Below are 18,252 nucleotides of genomic sequence, written 5' to 3'. Positions count from 1 at the left end.
GGGGGGGGGGGGGGGGATTTTTTATTTTTTCCAACGTTATGTTTTATTGTTCCCAAAACATGTCTAATTATTTGAAAGCATAAAATCAAGTTTTATTTATTCTTACAATAGCCTAATGATTTTTTTCCTCGGAAATTCTGTGTTTTTACATTTAAGGCATAAAACAGTCATTTAATTTATCTTTTAATGAATGAAAATTAAACAAATGTTATTTTTGGAAAATACACCAATTTTTAATATAAAAAAGTGGTTTGAGTGAATTATTCAATGACTCACTCATAAATAGTTCACTTGTTTCATCACTGGATGATAGGGCTGGGTTTTGACACAAATTTCACGATTCGATTCGATTAAATATCGATTATTTTGGATATATATCAGGTACACATGCCCAATTTTCTTAAGGAAAAAAATACTCTTAACTAATGCTGTAAAATATGCATGAGAGTCCGTTGGTACTACATTACTATAATATTGAAGGTTAAAATTGACTGATTTTTTATGCTATACAACTGCTTAAATTACACTTCATGAAGTTTTTATAATAAAAGTTACAATTACATAATAATATTTCTACTTCAATTCGTTTTTGTTTTTTTTAAATAACTAAAATAAACATTTAAATAGTGGCTGTCATAAATAAATTTAAATTAAACATTGAAGAACAGTAAAAATGTAGTCTGTGTAAATGCATTCATGCCACATCTGAGCTGCATTAAACAGTCTGTGTAAAGGCATTCATGCCACATCTGAGCTGCATTAAACAGTCTGTGTAAAGGCATTCATGCCACATCTGAGCTGCATTAAACAGTCTGTGTAAAGGCATTCATGCCACATCTGAGCTGCATTAAACAGGCTGTGTAAATGCATTCATGCCACATCTGAGCTTCATTTGAAGAAATATTGTATGAATATTCCTTAAAAATAAGGTTTTAATAATTTTAGTAGTAGTAGCAGCCTGTTACGCACATTCTACTCAACAGTAGTAATATATTCCTGACAATGCCCTCGAGTTAAACCGAACTTTTATTTTGATGGGTTGCCGTGAATACCTTTACATTCCTGTGTGTATATGACATGATGATAGTTTTACTCAGATGAAACGGTCAAATGCTCATGAAGTGACTCTCAGAGCAGTTCTGGAGACGTTGTTCATGTATTTATATCCTCATTAGTGAGACGGCAGACGTTAATATCACCGGAAGCGCCAAGCGCGCTTCAGTACAAGTAGTACACAAAACCGCTCGTCTGCGCCATTCATTAACACATAGACACGCAGAATTCATATTTATATAGTCGTTTTGCGGCTTAATATTTACAAATACTAGTGGGAGTGGGAGTGTGCGCACGTTTGTGTGTGTTTGTGTGTGTGAGTGTGTTTGAGTGAGTGTGTTGCGTGCGCGCATCGGGGCGGAACTCCGCTGTGCGCGATGCAGAGAGCGCGACCATGTAATGTAGAGACAGAAATGACATGCCCTCGTGTAAATAAGATAAATAACATAAGGCTATTTAGTTTTGTTTAATTGCTTCATTACAGTTGAGCTATAAAATTATGATTTTTATTGTATTATTAATTAAATAACTTTTAAATAAACTTTTTAAACTTTTAACTTGTATTATTAATTAAATAAACTTTTTAAAATTGTATTATTAATTCATGTTTATCAGAAAAATCGCAGTTACATTTCCCCCCACATCATGCAGTCTGACAACAGAATGCTATGTGTTACATTTAAACAACTTATTTCTCCAAAATCTGTCTTTCTCAGTTCACTGCAGATCTTCAACTCAAACGGTGGATATAAACAGGAACTAATCGGCTGAATAAATCACATCTGAATGAGGCTTTCACAGATCTGCCATCATTCAGAAAGCTTTCACTGCAGCTGTAAATCACATTAAGAGTGCGGAAGTGCGCAGGCTCACAAAGTCATTAAGTGCCGTTGTGATTGCGAGTGTTGAGTGCATGTGGTTATTATTAGGTCAACACATCATTTAACTGCATTACAACACGTGTGCTTAGAAACACTCAGGATTTAAAGCTCTGCAGACGGACTGTTTCACAGCATATTCAGTCTAAAGCCGCACGATTCTGGATAAACTGCGAATCGCGATTTTTTTTGTCTCAAACAGAGATCGCGATTCTGAACTAAACAAAATAATGTGACAAAATATGAATTGCTGCAGTGTTTAGTTAATTTGAATGAATGATAAAACATTTTAATATACATGCGTTTAAAATATAATATATTTAATACACCAATTTTTAATATAAAAAAGTGGTTTGAGTGAATTATTCAATGACTCACTCATAAATAGTTCACTTGTTTCATCACTGGATGATAGGGCTGGGTTTTGACACAAATTTCACGATTCGATTCGATTAAATATCGATTATTTTGGATATATATCAGGTACACATGCCCAATTTTCTTAAGGAAAAAAATACTCTTAACTAATGCTGTAAAATATGCATGAGAGTCCGTTGGTACTACATTACTATAATATTGAAGGTTAAAATTTCTGAGGTAAATGTGACGTTACGTGACATATTGTTTACAAGCCGTTATATTGGCGTCTTTACGTGGCTGAAACACAGATTGAGCGATTACATGAGACAGGGTACGGATTGTAAAGTTGTACTCTTTCTTTTAACTTGCCTTCAGATGTTTAGTCATGTTTATTTCTGTCACTCACTCATTAGACACTTGCCGTCTAGTTGTAGCCAATACTTTTGTGTGATTTAAATATCCTGTGCATAGCGCAATCGTCTTTTACATCATGAGATTTTGGCCAAATGTATTAAACCCAATAAAACTGAGCGCCAATATAGCTACAAAAAAAACTTTCTAACCTGTAAATTGATGAAAACGTAATGCGATGAACTTGCTGCTTCAGATGCGGCCGTTCTAATGACGGAAAAAAACACTGATCTCCGTCATTCGCTCGTCAAAAACCAACTCCATTTGAGCATGATTTTCATAATTTGTTAAGTGCAAGTGTCTGATCATATATAAAGCCAAAATATCAACTCTAAAGACTATAGAATTATATAATAAGGGACTTTTGCATTCATGCCACATCTGAACTGCATTAAACAGTCTGTGTAAAGATGCACAAATGCCACTTCAGAAGCGCCACTATGTGCCACCTTTGCAAGAAAGCGTTATGCATTACTGCCTACTGCATAAATGTGGGAAAAATCCATGATGCCTTAAAAAATACAACGCTCAAGCACGATAAAAATAGTAAGGTAATAATAATAGTGAGATTACACAATTGTTAATTTTGTCTTGACAGTAGTTAAATTTATGAAAGTGTTTAAAGAAGATAACGTCTCTATTAAAGCTTGTTTTGTCACAGAATATAAAAAATATAACTTTTTAACTTTAACTTTTTATTCTCTGAATTCTGAGTTTAAGTGTCGCAATTCTGTTATTTGTTTTTTTTTTACGCCACGGAATAAAAACAAAAAAACGTAACTGGGACTTTTTATCTCACAATTCTGCCTTTTCCCTTGCAATTTTGATTTAATAAATCACACGATTCAAGCTTTTTTCTTAGAACTGCGAGATATAAAGTCAGAATTGTGAGGAATAAACTTTACATCTCGAAATACTGACTTTTTCCTCAGAAAAATCTCGTAAATTGGTAATTGTGGCTTTTAATCTCACCGCTTCTATATCTCAAAATTCTGACTTTTTTCCACAGAATTGTGAGAAAAAAAGTCTGAATTGTGAGCTAAAGCATTTTATGGCATAAACAAGCTTCCATACTAGTATTTTAGGATGCTGACAGTCCAACAGGTAAAGAACAGCATTAAAGTCAGCTGTATATTATTAAAGTCAGCATGAAATGACAAATAACCCCGTCTGTTTTCTAAATGCATATCATAGATTTTATAGTGAGCAATTCCTGCGTGCATACATTTAATTTTATAAAAATGTCATCAATAATCAGAATGTCATAACTGGATCTCTCTTAAAGCGCTTAGAATAAACAGACGATATCGTTTGCTGGTGTGGACACTAATATCTTTATCGTTATCTTTATAGTTATCGTTCTTGGTGTGAACGGGGCTTTAAGCTCCACCCCTCCAGCTCAAGCTCATCTGCATAGAAAGCCACGCCCACATCTTTACATCCAATCAACAACCGATGCACAGAACCAAGTTCCTGCCCTACATTTTTTCTTTATCGCTAATCCGTTACACTCTGATGTACATCGCAACATGGAAGAAAAGATCTGTCGCTACTTCAGTTTCAGCGTGACTTTAAAAACACATTTTTTAAACCTAAAAACATTAGTGGCTATTCGATAATTTGGACCCATACTATGTATTTTTTAGGGCTGGGAAAATAAATCGATGCATCGCGAATTGAGAAATGATTCAGCATCGATTCAGAGATTTTCCGAATGCATGGCGATTCTTTCTCGAGTCGATTCTGAGCTTAGTTGTGAACAGCAGATGGCGCTGCATGCTTCAGAAACAGCCAAATCCTTACACACACTTAAACCTAAAATAATCATTCATAAGATTCGAAAAGGTTGAAGCGAATCACAAGGGTGTTCACAGTGGGCTGTGTTTACATTAATCTGGCATCATAAAAGCATTAAGCAAGCAAAAGCCGAGGTGAAATTACAGACTCGGCTGAACACACAAGTGCTCTTCAGCTCTTCTTCGTGAGCATTTGAGTGTGCGGATAAAAACTAGAGTAGAGCGCCATCTGCTGTTAAAATATAAGCTCAGAATCATTCCAGAGAGAGTCGTGATGCATTCGGAAGAGTGGGCTCTTCTGGGAAACCCACAGGATGCATCACCAGAACGCCGTTAGTCGTCAGTCCGTCCATGTGACCGTCCGGATTCTTCCATTTAGTTGCTTTCTCCTGCGTGACAGATGCATCAGTTAGGAAAGTGCATGAGTTGATGAAATGTATTTCCCAAATGCAATAGTTAAGGCTGCTCTGTGCCTGCTTAAAATTGAGTGTCAAAATGCAACGTGTTTAACAAATAAAAGCAAGATTAAACTATGCGAGCTCTGACCCACTCGAAATCTAGTATCAAAGTATGTATTTGCTGTGTAAATGCATTCATGCCACATCTGGCATCGCGAATTGAGAAATGATTCAGCATCGATTCAGAGATTTTCCGAATGCATGGCGATTCTTTCTCGAGTCGATTCTGAGCTTAGTTGTGAACAGCAGATGGCGCTGCATGCTTCAGAAACAGCCAAATCCTTACACACACTTAAACCTAAAATAATCATTCATAAGATTCGAAAAGGTTGAAGCGAATCACAAGGGTGTTCACAGTGGGCTGTGTTTACATTAATCTGGCATCATAAAAGCATTAAGCAAGCAAAAGCCGAGGTGAAATTACAGACTCGGCTGAACACACAAGTGCTCTTCAGCTCTTCTTCGTGAGCATTTGAGTGTGCGGATAAAAACTAGAGTAGAGCGCCATCTGCTGTTAAAATATAAGCTCAGAATCATTCCAGAGAGAGTCGTGATGCATTCGGAAGATCTCAGAATCAGTCCACGAATCAATTCTGCATCGATTTATCATCGCAGCTCTAGTATTTTTGGCTATTGCTACAAATGAAGAGTTAATTTGCAAAAACCGATAAACGAGCTGATTGCCGTGCATTATTCTCCACATATAGCGCGATCTGATCCCTAAACACATTTTGTCCACTTTCAAGGCATCGGAAGTTCACGTTTTATAGCAGAAGCCGACAAGCACCCTTGTTGTTTTTGAACAGAAGCCGATAAGTCCATTCTAGCGAATCAGCGCGCTATATTCAGGTCAGGTGACAAGGCTACTTTCACTCTGAAAAGACGTGCTAGCTGAGAGGAGTCTCGTCAAAGCTGACTAAAAGTGATCGAGGATGGATCATTTCGACGAACTTGATGAAGCTGTGATATCTTCTTCAGGGTGAAAAAGGAAAATAAAAGCTGAAACGTTTTGTTACAATGTTGAGGGAAAAGCTCTGTGTATTGCGTGTAATCACATCCATACAGTTTATGATCACAACAACAACAACATTTGTCAGGCGTCTACATTGTCATCTGAGGAGATTACAAAGATTAAACAAGTGTGTTTTAAACTCTAAAACATGAAATGTGGAGTTATCTGCTTTTGCTATAAAACAAACTTTTAATATGTAAAAAAAAAAACCATACTTTCAATTAACTTTAATTTTGTAAATTACCTGTATTTAAGTTATTATTACTTAATCAAAACAACCCAACTGCAGTTTGATTGATATTACTTGGAATGCGCAAAAAAAGTTATCGGTTTTTGCAAATGAACTCTTCAAATATACCCGTGCTACTTATGACTGGTTTTGTGCTCCAGGGTCATGGTTACATATTTTAACGATATTATTATTTCTATTAATAATTGGCGGCCCCCCTGCAAACCCCTGCTGTGATACTGACCCCGAGGAAGATGTTCTTGGAGGAGTCGAAGCCGGCGGCGTAGATGCGGGCGGTGTAGGGCGGGTTTCGGTCGCAGACGATCCTGCAGGCGAAGCGGGAGATGGTGCTGGGAGCCGAGCTCGAGTCCTCGCTCTCCTGGGATCCTCCTGGAGTGTCTGTCACCACGAAGTCTATGGGGCTCTCGGTGGAGCGGCCGATCTGCAGAAGATCAATCACACACATCTCACCCTTATATTAGGGACTGCTCAGTTTGACCCAGGAGTCAGTGTTGGGAAGGTTACTTTGGAAATGTAACAGGTTACTAAAATGTAACTAGTAATGTAACTTTACTTTAAACTGATTACTGTTTGATTACTTCTCTAAATTTCAATTGTTTTCAACTATTAATCATTTTCAAACATGTAAAGCAGGCAGAGTTAACCTTACAGCAGTATTCAACACTGATTACTGTCAAAATCCTTCATTACTTTAATTAAGATTATAATAATTTAATTTTAAAGCACAGCCACCACAAAATTAGACTTTAGCACCTCTTCTTACTAGGAGGTTAAATACAGATTTAAAACCAAAACAAGATATAGTTTAATAGTTATGATACTGTTTTTGAAAGCAAATCTTGCATAGCTATGACCGGAAACTCTGGCATCTAACAATGGCTTGGAAAAAACAGTTCATCTTAAAAAATAAAGCATATGCATTGACTCAAATAAATGTACTCGGCATAAATCTTTATCTGTTCATGCATGTGAATTTTCCTGGGAATCAAACCATGATGTTGCGTCATGCTCTACCACTTGAGCTTCTAGAAAACACACACATGCACAAAAAAAAAAAAAAATAATAATAATACAAAAATAATTGAAGAAACTTAAAAAAAAAAAGTTTTTTCATTTAAAAATAATAAACATTACAAATATTTAAAATACAGTTTAAAATATTCACAATTAAATTTTTAGAAAATATTTGTTAAATACAATTTTAAAAATCATGTTTTCAGTATTATTATACATTATTATTTATATACACATATGATTTATATACTATTATAGTTTTTGTTAATATTTTGAATTAGCGTTTATTTTCAGTTATTTTAATTTGTTAAATTTTTTGTTTAGTATTTTTTTTATGTGCTTTTGACATTTTTATTAGTTTGTTTTTATTTTGGGTTTAGTTTTACTAGTAATTTTAGTGCTTAAACTTAAACTCAATTTTACAAATTTTTATTTGTAAAAGTTTTATCCATGTAATATTTTGTATTTTATTTTATTTCAGCTTTATTTCAATTAACAAAAACGGTTTTAATCTCAAATCTCACCCTGAATCTAAAACTAATTAATATATTTAATTTTAAATTTTGGTAACGCGTGGGAAATATTATCGTTTACTAAAACAATTTTTTTAATTTAATGTTTACTAAAACAATGTTTTAATCTGCGGGAATTGTTAAGGTCATTGCACACTGAATCCGAAATTCTCATACGAAATTTTCGCACGTTAAAAAATAAATACAACCTCACGTTGTGTCAATCACATTTACACACTGCCTCCGAAACTTTCGTCTGTCATTATTCAATTTTTATTCAATAATTAAATTTAGCGCTTTTCACAATCCAAATCGTTGCAAAGCAGCTTTACAGAAAATTGTATGTTTCTACATTATATTTAGGAGTAGGTTATTAGTGGTGACTATGGCAGAAATGTACAGTAAAAATCATGCAGTTAGTTACAAACTACACGTAATCAAACAGACGGTGAACACTATTAACTGCAATGATTATATGTTGCAATTAAACTGCGATTGCGATTCAATTAATTTTGAGAGGTGTTTTGACAATTCAGAGCCACCGTAGAAGAACTCTCCTTCCTCTCTACGCAATCTCAGGACTTTTTAAACGAGAAGAAGAAAGAGGAATTGTTTCAATTTGTTTTGTGAATTTTTTCCGCAACTGATTAATTAATACGCATCGGACTCAGTGTGCAAGGTTTCTGTGTGTGACGAATTTTTAGGATGATGAATGCGAAAAAAATTTCCGGGCTCGGTGTGCAATGACTTTTAATGTTTTTTAAAAACTGATTTTTGTGTTTTGTTTGTTTTTTCATACTTTTTTTTAGTGTTTCAACGTTTACTGAATCCAGTTCACTATTTATTTATTGCGTTTTGCAGCATATACTCGCACAGACATTTGACGATTCACATTAGGCATATATATAAATAAATAGATGTAAACAATAATTTAATACTGATAAATCTAATTAAAATATCCAGTCTACTACCACTAGAGGAAGAAGATTTTAAGAACTTAATTACTTGGGGAATAAATGATACTTTTAACCTATTTCTTGAACATCTAGGAACACAATATCGTAGGGCTGGGCAAAAAAAAATAGATTTTTCTATTAATCGTTTTTTAAAATGATGTCGATTCGATATTGATTCTCAAAAGCCGCGAATCGATCTTTTCCGGGATTTATTTCAGCACACATTTAAAATAAGATCTGATTAACGTGAATCTTATCATTAGTCTTCTCCACTAGATGTCACCCTTGTTTATCTTGCGCGATGTTACAACAGAAAGCCTGTCCTTCATTCAGCGCTTATCATGGCCATACGCGTGATTCGCAATGCTCCGGTGAAATGCTACAGTAATACTATAAATCTGCGGAAGCATCTGATATCACGCATAAGGCGACATGATTTCCGCAATGAATAAATGGCGGATGGCGCGGCGCACTGTTTTGTTTACTACACGCATATTAAAGCGCGGATGACGCTCGCGGTGTTTTCAGCTTCTGCCGTCATGTTTTATGCCTTCATCTGATTACCAGAAAAATTAAGAACATTTTATAGGGCCCTATTATTGTTTAAAAAAGGACCCTATACAAAAAAAAGTATAGGTTTAAAATACAGGCATGTGGCTTAATTTCTTTTTATTAATTCACTATTTGTAAACTTATGTTTACTGTTCATTTTTTAGAAATATCAATAGCATTTGTATTAAAACTATATTCACTGAATGTAATAAAAAAATCGAGAATCGAATCGAATCGAGACATCTGAATCGATACCCAGCCCTACAATATCGTCGACCTGATGGTAACAATTCAAAGGTATACGATAAAGGATGCCTCTTATCCTTCACAATTATGTTAGCCTTATTTAACACTCTTTCTTTGTACATACTCTCTATGCTCTCTAATTTTGTGCTATCGACATTAAAAGACAGTAATTTCTTTAAGAAGTGCATTCTCTGTTGTAGCTTACAGTCCATGCATCCCACCTGAGTTTATTGTCCAACATTATACCAAGGTATTTATATATGTGTCCCTGCAGCACAAACGCAGTCATAAGTAGCACAGGTATATTTGTAGCAATAGCCAAAAATACATTGTATGGGTCAAAATTATAAATTTTTCTTTTATGCCAAAAATCATTAGGATATTAAGTAAAGATCATGTTCCATGAAGATATTTTGTACATTTCCTACCGTAAATATATCAAAACTTAATGTTTGATTACATCTCAATTTCAAAAAATTGACCCTTATGACTGGTTTTGTGCTCCAGGGTCACAAATTGTTACTAACTGAATTTGCTCCCCATTAATTAATGTAGGATGGGTTACACTTTGCTCTTTCTCTCTAAAATCGATAACCATCTCCTTAGCTTTGGAGATATTTACGAGGAGATTTGAATTTTCGCACCAATTTAAAATCTAAAACAGGCCCATGTTCTTCCTCCCCATCATGTAAAAGGCTCACTAAAGCAGTATCATCTGCATACTTTACAATATGTCTGTCAAAAGAACTCACACAAGAATGTGTATATAACATAAATAATAACGGTGATAATACACATCCCTGGGGAGCTCCGACCGAAGTGATCATTTTATCTGAACTAGATGCTCCTATTTTAACCTGCTGGACTCTGAAACTAAGAAAACTGATCGGTGTGTTTGACCTGGAACATGTCGGTGTTGTTATCGTGGCAGTACTCCACCACAACCGTCTGGTTCCTGGAGAGGGTGAAGGAGATGCTGTGCTGCCCCCTGCTGTTCACCGCCTGCAACGAAAGGTCAGACGCAGCGTCACTATCCCACAATGCACCGCGTGCAATGCACTAAAGCGTGAAGGAAGCATGCACCTTGCTGTCCTGTGGGTTGCTGAGGATGTGCACGGTGCTGGGCTTGACGCCGTTCGCTTTGGCCCTTCTGTAAAGAGCGAAGCGGCTCCTCTTGCGACCGTGGTCTCCTCCGGGAAGAGAGCCATTATACCTGCAACACAGCAGCACAGACGCTAAACACTGGAGAACAACCTGCTTTACAGCATTATAGCATAGAATGAGTAACCTTATAAAACGGAGAGTTCCGGTCCTTGATTCTGATTGGCTGAGCCACGTTCGAAGCTGTTGTAAATTACTCTACAAAGTAACATACACCTTTGTTTACTTCTGTGTGTTGCTCGGCAACCACTTTGTAGCAACCACAACTGTTTCTGAGGAGCTACATTGTTTGGTGGAAGAATACTGTTTTTATTAATATCATTACACTTTATTTGCTCTGTTTTATTTTGTGAAACCGTACTACGTATATGGAATAACCGTTTTATAAAAGCAATAATCCCCGTGAAGCCGTGGTTTACAGTGAATTTATAACAGTTAACAATATAACTGTTATAAATTCACTGTAAACCACGGCTTCTTGGGGCTTATTGCTTTAATATATCACAATATAGATATGTTTTACCTTCGAAAATGGTGCAACAACTGGTTATACTCGATAAACAGTAAATTAACTGCTTCACAAATGAAAGGTGCTTCATCCCACTTGATTATTTTTCCTTTTTTTTTATGTGGACTCAAATCAAAGCATCACACGATTGATTCATCGATCAAATGAATTAATCGATTTGAATCGTGTGATTCACATTATGAACAAACTAAAGATAAACTAATATTATAAAAAAAACAAATGACTGATTCTGATCGAATTTGCACAGTTTTGCATTTTTCATCTAAAACAAATAAAAACAAATTTTGTTAACTGAAATAAAACTGAAATTTTAATCAATTGTTTATTTTTTTGGCTTTTTTAAATATATAAAGCTGAAATTTTATATAAGATGACTCATTAGTTCCCTTAGTTGCCAGAGTAACATTTCTAATTTTCATTTAGTATAAGATGTATAATTACTAACTGGAAATAAATCTAAAACAAAATCTATTACAACATTTTTGTTAATTGAAAAAGCTGAAATTAATAATATCTGGTGAAAACTTTTTTCAAAACTTTCAAAAGCTACATTTATGATTTAAATGTAATCACTAAAATGACTAACTGGAAATAAAATTAATTAAAACGAAAATTGAACAAAAATTAAAACGAAACGAAATTAACACTAATAAAAAAAAATTAAAATTAGTGCCGTCAAACGATTAATCGCATCCAAAATAAAAGTTTTTGTTTACATTATATATGTGTTCTATGTATATTTATTATGTATATATAAATACACACACATGTATATATTTAAGAAAAATGTTTATATATTAAATAAATGTATATATGATATAAATTACATGAATACATATGCATGTAAATATTTTTAAAATATATACTGTATGTGTGTGTCTTTATATATACATAATAAATATACACAGTACACACATATATTATGTAAACAAAAACTTTTATTTTGGATGCGATTAATCGCGATTAATCGTTTGACAGCACTAATAAAAATATAAAATTAAAATGCAAACTGAAAATGTAAAGATAATAATTGAATTCAAAATTTAAAACTACAATAGTATATAAATAACATTAAAATGCCACTGTTCTAGATTTATATAGTGAATTTACAGTAAGTCTCCAAACTTCATATCACACAATGTCTAGCAAATATCTCTTAGTTCTCCTAGTTTTGAGTTGTTGTTTTTTTGAGACATAACATCCCAGTCTATATTTCTGCATCGCTCTTCCGTGTAAATCATGTTTATACTCTGAAAAACAAAATTAGTATCACAAATTCTGTCGCCATCAATGATAAACGAACACTTCTGATGATATCAGGCATCTATTAGACCTCCGTGAAGTTGGCACCCCATAAAAAGAAATAATCATCAAAACTATGCCATTCGTTTGTGCTACGTTTGTGCTGATTTGTGCCGCAAAAACGAACATTTGTGCTGGTTTGGTGTTTGAGATATTAAACATTATTTTTTGACCGTGTGACGTCACTCTCCACCCCATGTTGCCAAAATCGCTCCAAACCAGCGCAGTTCGTTTGTGCTCGATTTGTGCCCGTTTGTGCCATTAAAACAAACACTGCATCTATTTTCCTTCCTTAGATATAACCAAAATATTTTCGGGAGCTGTGACGTCACTCTCCACCCCAGTTCGTCTAAATCGCACAAAACTGGTGTCATTCGTTTGTGCTCGATTTGTGCCGGTTTGTGCTGTTAAAATGAACATCAAATATATTTCCCCTTCATAGAAATAACAAAAACAATTCTGGGCAGTGACGTCACTCTCCACCCCATGCCTTTCAAATCTCTCCAAACCGGTGGTGTTCGTTTGTGCTCGATTTGTGCTGGTTTTTATTGAATTTGCTGTATTTTATGAACATGTGCATGTATATTTTACATTTTACATATATATATTTTCTTTATATTTTTGTTATTCATGGTGCGACCAAAAATTATTTTGCTGTATTTTTATATTTAGCATATTTACATATATATTTTTTCATTTATATTTTTATTTTCATTATTCATGGTGCAACCAAACAAAAATGTATTTTGCTGTATTTTATGTACATCTGCATGCATATTTTATATTTTACATTTTATATTTTACATATTTTTAGGGTATTATTGCCTTCTCTGGTTTTTACTAAATCACAGTCATTTAAGCTTCTGATATGATGTTTTATGGTGTTTTTCAGAGCTCAATAATGTCTGTCCACAGCAGCATCTCTTTTCATGCTCTATAGAGGAAAGAACAACATGAGGGTGAGTAAATGACAGATCGCTCAATTATGATTGAATAAAGAGTCATCATGAACAGATTCACTCTAATAAATCAGCAGACATTCACTCCAGATTGTGAGCCAAGTGCAGAATGAACCCAGATCAAACCCTCAGACACCGAGGTGCCAGATTAGGACTGGAAGCACTGGAAACTCCAGATTTGAGGATATCGAGAGGAAATCGCATGCATGTGACGTCCATAATAAGTCCAGGAGACGGCGCGCCGGAGAAAGACGCTTTTGTTCACACGCGCTCACAGCTGCGCTTGCACTGACGCTTGTTTACAGAAACCCAGCGCTTTAGTGCATTTTAGTGCATATGCACATATCACACCAATTCTGCTGTTAAACAAGCCAGAGCATCCAGAGGAGCGAGTGCTGCAAACAACGCATCGACTGCATCCACAGCGGTCAAAGTGGCACTTCAGCACTGCACACACACACACACACTCACAATGAAATATTCAAACACCTCTTCTTCCTCTATATAGTGGCATTCTGACCTGACAGTGGGTTTCTGTTGAGATGCACCAATGCATGTGTTCATGTTGAGCCACAATGCACAGAACAATGACATGCCAGGGCGTTGCTATGTGGTTGCCAGAGCGTTGCTATGTGGTTGCCAGGGCGTTGCTATGTGGTTGCCAGGGCGCTGCTATGTGGTTGCCAGGGCGCTGCTATGTGGTTGCCAGGGCGTTGCTATGTGGTTGCCAGGGCGTTGCTATGGGGTTCTCACTCTCTGGACCAAAAGTCAAATCACTAATATAGCGCTTTATACAATGCAGATTAGGGATGCACGATATTGGATTTTGCCGATATCCAATATGCAGATATAACTCATTTTGCCGATACCGGTATATTTCCTTTTGTTTTTAAACAACACCAAGTGTCTCCGCTGCAGAGATTCTAAACAATTTTTTTTTTTTAATTTTGGTTAGTTTTTAACAATAACGTATTTGTTAGAATTAAATAAACAATAATGACGTTCTTTTATAATGAGAGTACATTGAAAGCTTTGAAAATAATTATAAATCAACTATAAATCAATCATTTTATTTAAAGATTTAACATTTGTAGACGGTCTAAATAAAAAAAGTTGTAAACATTCTGAAAATCTTTCAGAGCTCATAATCTGTTTGAAAAAAAGAGAAAAAAATATATATATTACACATTAATAAATAAATCTGTATATATAAAATTATTTAATTTACAAGTGTCATGTTTGTGATTTTTATTAATGTAAGCTATATCTTCTGACCTCTAAATCAAAACATACTCATGATTTTACGACATCAATTACTGCTTTATTTAATCAGAAATACAATCTTAATGTTATTGCCATTATCGGCTGATTACGATAATATCTTGCATCCCGAATACAGATTGATTCAAAGCAGCTTCACAGAAATAAAACAGGATGTTTCCATCCCAAATTTAATGCGTAAAACTGGAATATCGCATAAAACACCTAAAATAAAGCATTCAATGAGTTTGAGACAACAAAACAGCTACTTCCTGTGAAACTAGCGCCAAATATCAGAAAGAAAAATGGAAGTTTTGGCTCCTTTCTCATGCATAATAAGTGGCTCGCATTGCAGATGAAATGCAATAAACACATGTTATCTTGTATTTGGAGGGTGGGATATTCTGGGATGCCATTACGCCGACTTTGGCTCAGGCATTTCAGAACGACTAAACCAACGTTTCATATGCATGTTTAATGCGATCGGCCCGCTGGTTAGCAGTTCGTTATTATCTGTTGAGGCAAAGTCACATGACTTTTTGATGCACATCAAATAATTTATTTGGTAAATCTGCTTCTATCATAGTTTACACGTATGACGACTTCTCAATTGAGTGCATAAGATTTTTATGCACATTTTAAGATTTGATGTGCATTTTGGCATTACCATCCAGCATTGAATGTGCAATATCACAAAATATGCATAAAAAAAATTGGGGATGGAATATGTTGTAAATTCATCAAATATGAAATTAATTCAATTTCAGCTCTACAGAGCTGACAGCAGTGTCATTATTCAATGCAGTTCAAACAGCATTGATTAAATTCAGTTCAATAACTGTGTCAAAATAATTGATCTTCTAAGTTCTAAACTCTTAAAAATAAATGTTTCAAAAGTGATTTTTACAGTGAATAACCATTTTTTGGTTCCCAAAGAACCTTTCAGTGCTTACACTTTTATTAATAATGCTTCTTTATTGGCATTGATGGTTCCATTAAGAACCTTTAACATCCACGGAATCACTTTATAGTGAAAAATAAAGGGTTTCTTTTCATAACTGATCACTGAAAGGTTATTTGGCAAACCAAAAATTGTTCTTCTTCAATGGATTTAACTCAGAAAAAGTGGAAGAACCACTTTTTTTCTTAGTGTGAGGAACATTTTAATCATTTAATAATCATCTTTTTCCACTATGAAGGACCTTATAAGGTTCCACGGATGTTATGAATGCCAATGAAGAAGCTTTATTTTGAAGAGTGTAGATGTGGTTCAGTTTGATCACTTAATAAAGTAATAATAATACAGATGCATGCTGTAGCAAACACAACTAATGATATTTTATAGACCGTTTCACTTCAAACTGCTCTCAAGTGGCATTATTAATTAATATTAATACAAAAGCAAAGCATAACAACAACTAAATCCATCATGCATGCAGCCGTATGAAGTGCTCCTCAGATTGTGTTGTAATTGCATGTTTAGTAGCATGTTGCTGGCGCATGATTTGAGCGTGTGCAGATCAGAGGAGTTCCTGATGTGACACAGACACATGTGGGTGGAAACATTTCACGCTCCGCTTAATAACACCCTCATATCTCAGAATGAGTCGTGAATCCGGGATATCTGGCCATCGTTCGGCCGATACCAGCGCCTGATTGGCTGATCCCTCAACCCAAATAACACATTTCCTAATCCAGCTTTCTAACAAAGCTGACATTGTTATACACTCTTAAAAAGGGGGTTTCACAGCAATGCCATTTTTGGTTCCTGCTTTCAGTGAAAAGTTCCAAAATGAGCCACGGAATATTTGTGAGACTGAATGATGAATGTTTTTGATGAATTGCTCCTCTATTGTAAGTTGCTTTGGATAAAAGCATCTGCTAAATGCATTAGTGCAAGCATTCTGAGATTATCTGCTTACATTAAAAAAGACACACTTTTTGCATGCAGTAAATGTGAAATATAAAAAGTAGAAAGACTGAAACAGTGTTTTCTTGTAAAATGTACTTGTTTTATTTATAACATCAAAAAAAATGTATAGTGTAATTTTATATTTTCTTTTTGTTATTATTATTATTATTATATTTTTGTCAGAACAAGGTACACTGAAAGCATTCTGTGATAGAAACACATTGAATTGGATGTGAAATATTGAAAGAATTAAATTGTGTTTTCTTGTAAAACATACTCCAATCATTTTTGTTCTATTTACAATTTAAAAAAAAAAAAATTCTACAATGTATGGACATGTTTGGTATCATAACACTAAACGTAATGCAATTTAACAAATATTGTGTAAAATAAGCATTCAGTTTCTTATACGCCTCGTTTTCTATCATCAAAAAGTTTTCATGTAAATAATAGTAATAATATAAATGTGATGTAAATATGCCATGCTAAAGATAAGATTATATTTATTTACAATTTATGGACATGTTTGGTTTTCATTATCGTTGAATATCGTTAATTAAATGTTAGTGCATTTTTAATAAATACTGCGTAAAAAATGCATTCAATATGCTACACGTCTGGTTTTCTATCATTATTAAATATTATTTTAATGTAAAAATATCGGTTGACTACAAGTGCAATTTAATAACGTTATTTAACATTATAATAGTAATAATGTAAATGTGCCATAATAATAAGGCTTAGATGTTCTGTGCATGCGCTTTTTTGTTTTTTTTTCAATTTATGGACGTTTGGTTTTTATTATCTTTAATATCGTTAATTAAATGTTAGTGCGTTTTTAATAAATACTGCGTAAAAACAGCATTCAATGCCCTAAACGTCTTGTTTTCTATCATTAAATATATTTAAATTTAAATATCGGTGGACTACAAGTGCTAGTTAATAACGTTATTTAACATTATAATAGTAATAATGTAAATGTGCCATAATTTTAAAAATATATATATTTAAATTTAAAAATATCGGTGGACTACTAGTACTAGTTAATAACTTTATTGACAGGTTCACTCCCACTGGCCTCCTTCCTGAACACTAATGCGCTGGTTAACCACAACCACGATGACTAATGGAGATGCTAGTGATGTTAATAACAACACAAATAATGTATAGCCTAGTGTTTAATGTAAATGTGATGGAAATATGCTTTAAGTCGATAATCGGTATTATAGGTCAGATCAGAAGCCGATTAATTCATTCATCAAGACTCGGTAACCGTGAATCCGTAGTAAACGCGAATCACTCACCCGAGAATCACCAGTTCTCCGTATTTCACCAGATCTTTGGAGCGGTCGGGGTCGTGTTGGTTCGGTTGCAACATGGGACCTGCGCTCCGTTACTCCGGTCCGCGGATCGAGCCCTGGAGTCCGCGCGAGCCTCTCAAACACACCGAGCGCTGGTTTAGACGGAAAACGCGCGTCAATCTCCGCACAGCGGCTGTCGCGAGCGCATGGCTCTTCCGTGACCCGTAAAACGTGAAAATCCGGATCGAATACGTTCCTCTGCTCCAGAACTGAGCGAGCGGCGGCGGATCAAAGAGTGGCTCGCGGCGGAGTGGACCGTACCATCAGCGC

At 34.8% G+C, this 18,252-nt stretch overlaps 1 protein-coding gene across 1 annotated transcript; it reads right to left on the bottom strand.

Moving 5' to 3' along the window:
• Window positions 1-4,752: 4,752 nt before the first annotated feature.
• LOC107704363 (E3 ubiquitin-protein ligase pellino homolog 2-like) lies at window positions 4,753-18,195 on the bottom strand. Its single transcript, XM_016507274.1, has 5 exons — window positions 17,926-18,195; window positions 10,582-10,711; window positions 10,399-10,500; window positions 6,442-6,639; window positions 4,753-4,887 (listed from the first exon to the last, which is right to left on the bottom strand). The coding sequence occupies exons 1-5, from the start codon at window positions 17,997-17,999 to the stop codon at window positions 4,753-4,755; spliced, it is 639 nt and encodes a 212-aa protein (XP_016362760.1). The 5' UTR covers window positions 18,000-18,195.
• Window positions 18,196-18,252: the final 57 nt, after the last annotated feature.

Source organism: Sinocyclocheilus anshuiensis, unplaced genomic scaffold (assembly GCF_001515605.1).
Source record: "Sinocyclocheilus anshuiensis isolate Anshui unplaced genomic scaffold, SAMN03320099.WGS_v1.1 scaffold1115, whole genome shotgun sequence".
Taxonomy (NCBI): Eukaryota; Metazoa; Chordata; class Actinopteri; order Cypriniformes; family Cyprinidae; genus Sinocyclocheilus; species Sinocyclocheilus anshuiensis.
Note: the sequence above shows the minus strand (reverse complement) of the source record. Positions and strands in the feature narration are given on the sequence as shown.

Coding starts and splice junctions, on each gene's coding strand:
- LOC107704363 (XM_016507274.1), bottom strand. CDS start 17,999: ATGTTGCAACCGAACCAACACGACCCCGACCGCTCCAAAGATCTGGTG. Junction 10,501..10,581: donor GCAACCCACAGGACAGCAAG/GTGCATGCTTCC, acceptor CTTTCGTTGCAG/GCGGTGAACAGCAGGGGGCA. Junction 6,640..10,398: donor ACAACACCGACATGTTCCAG/GTCAAACACACC, acceptor GATCTTCTGCAG/ATCGGCCGCTCCACCGAGAG.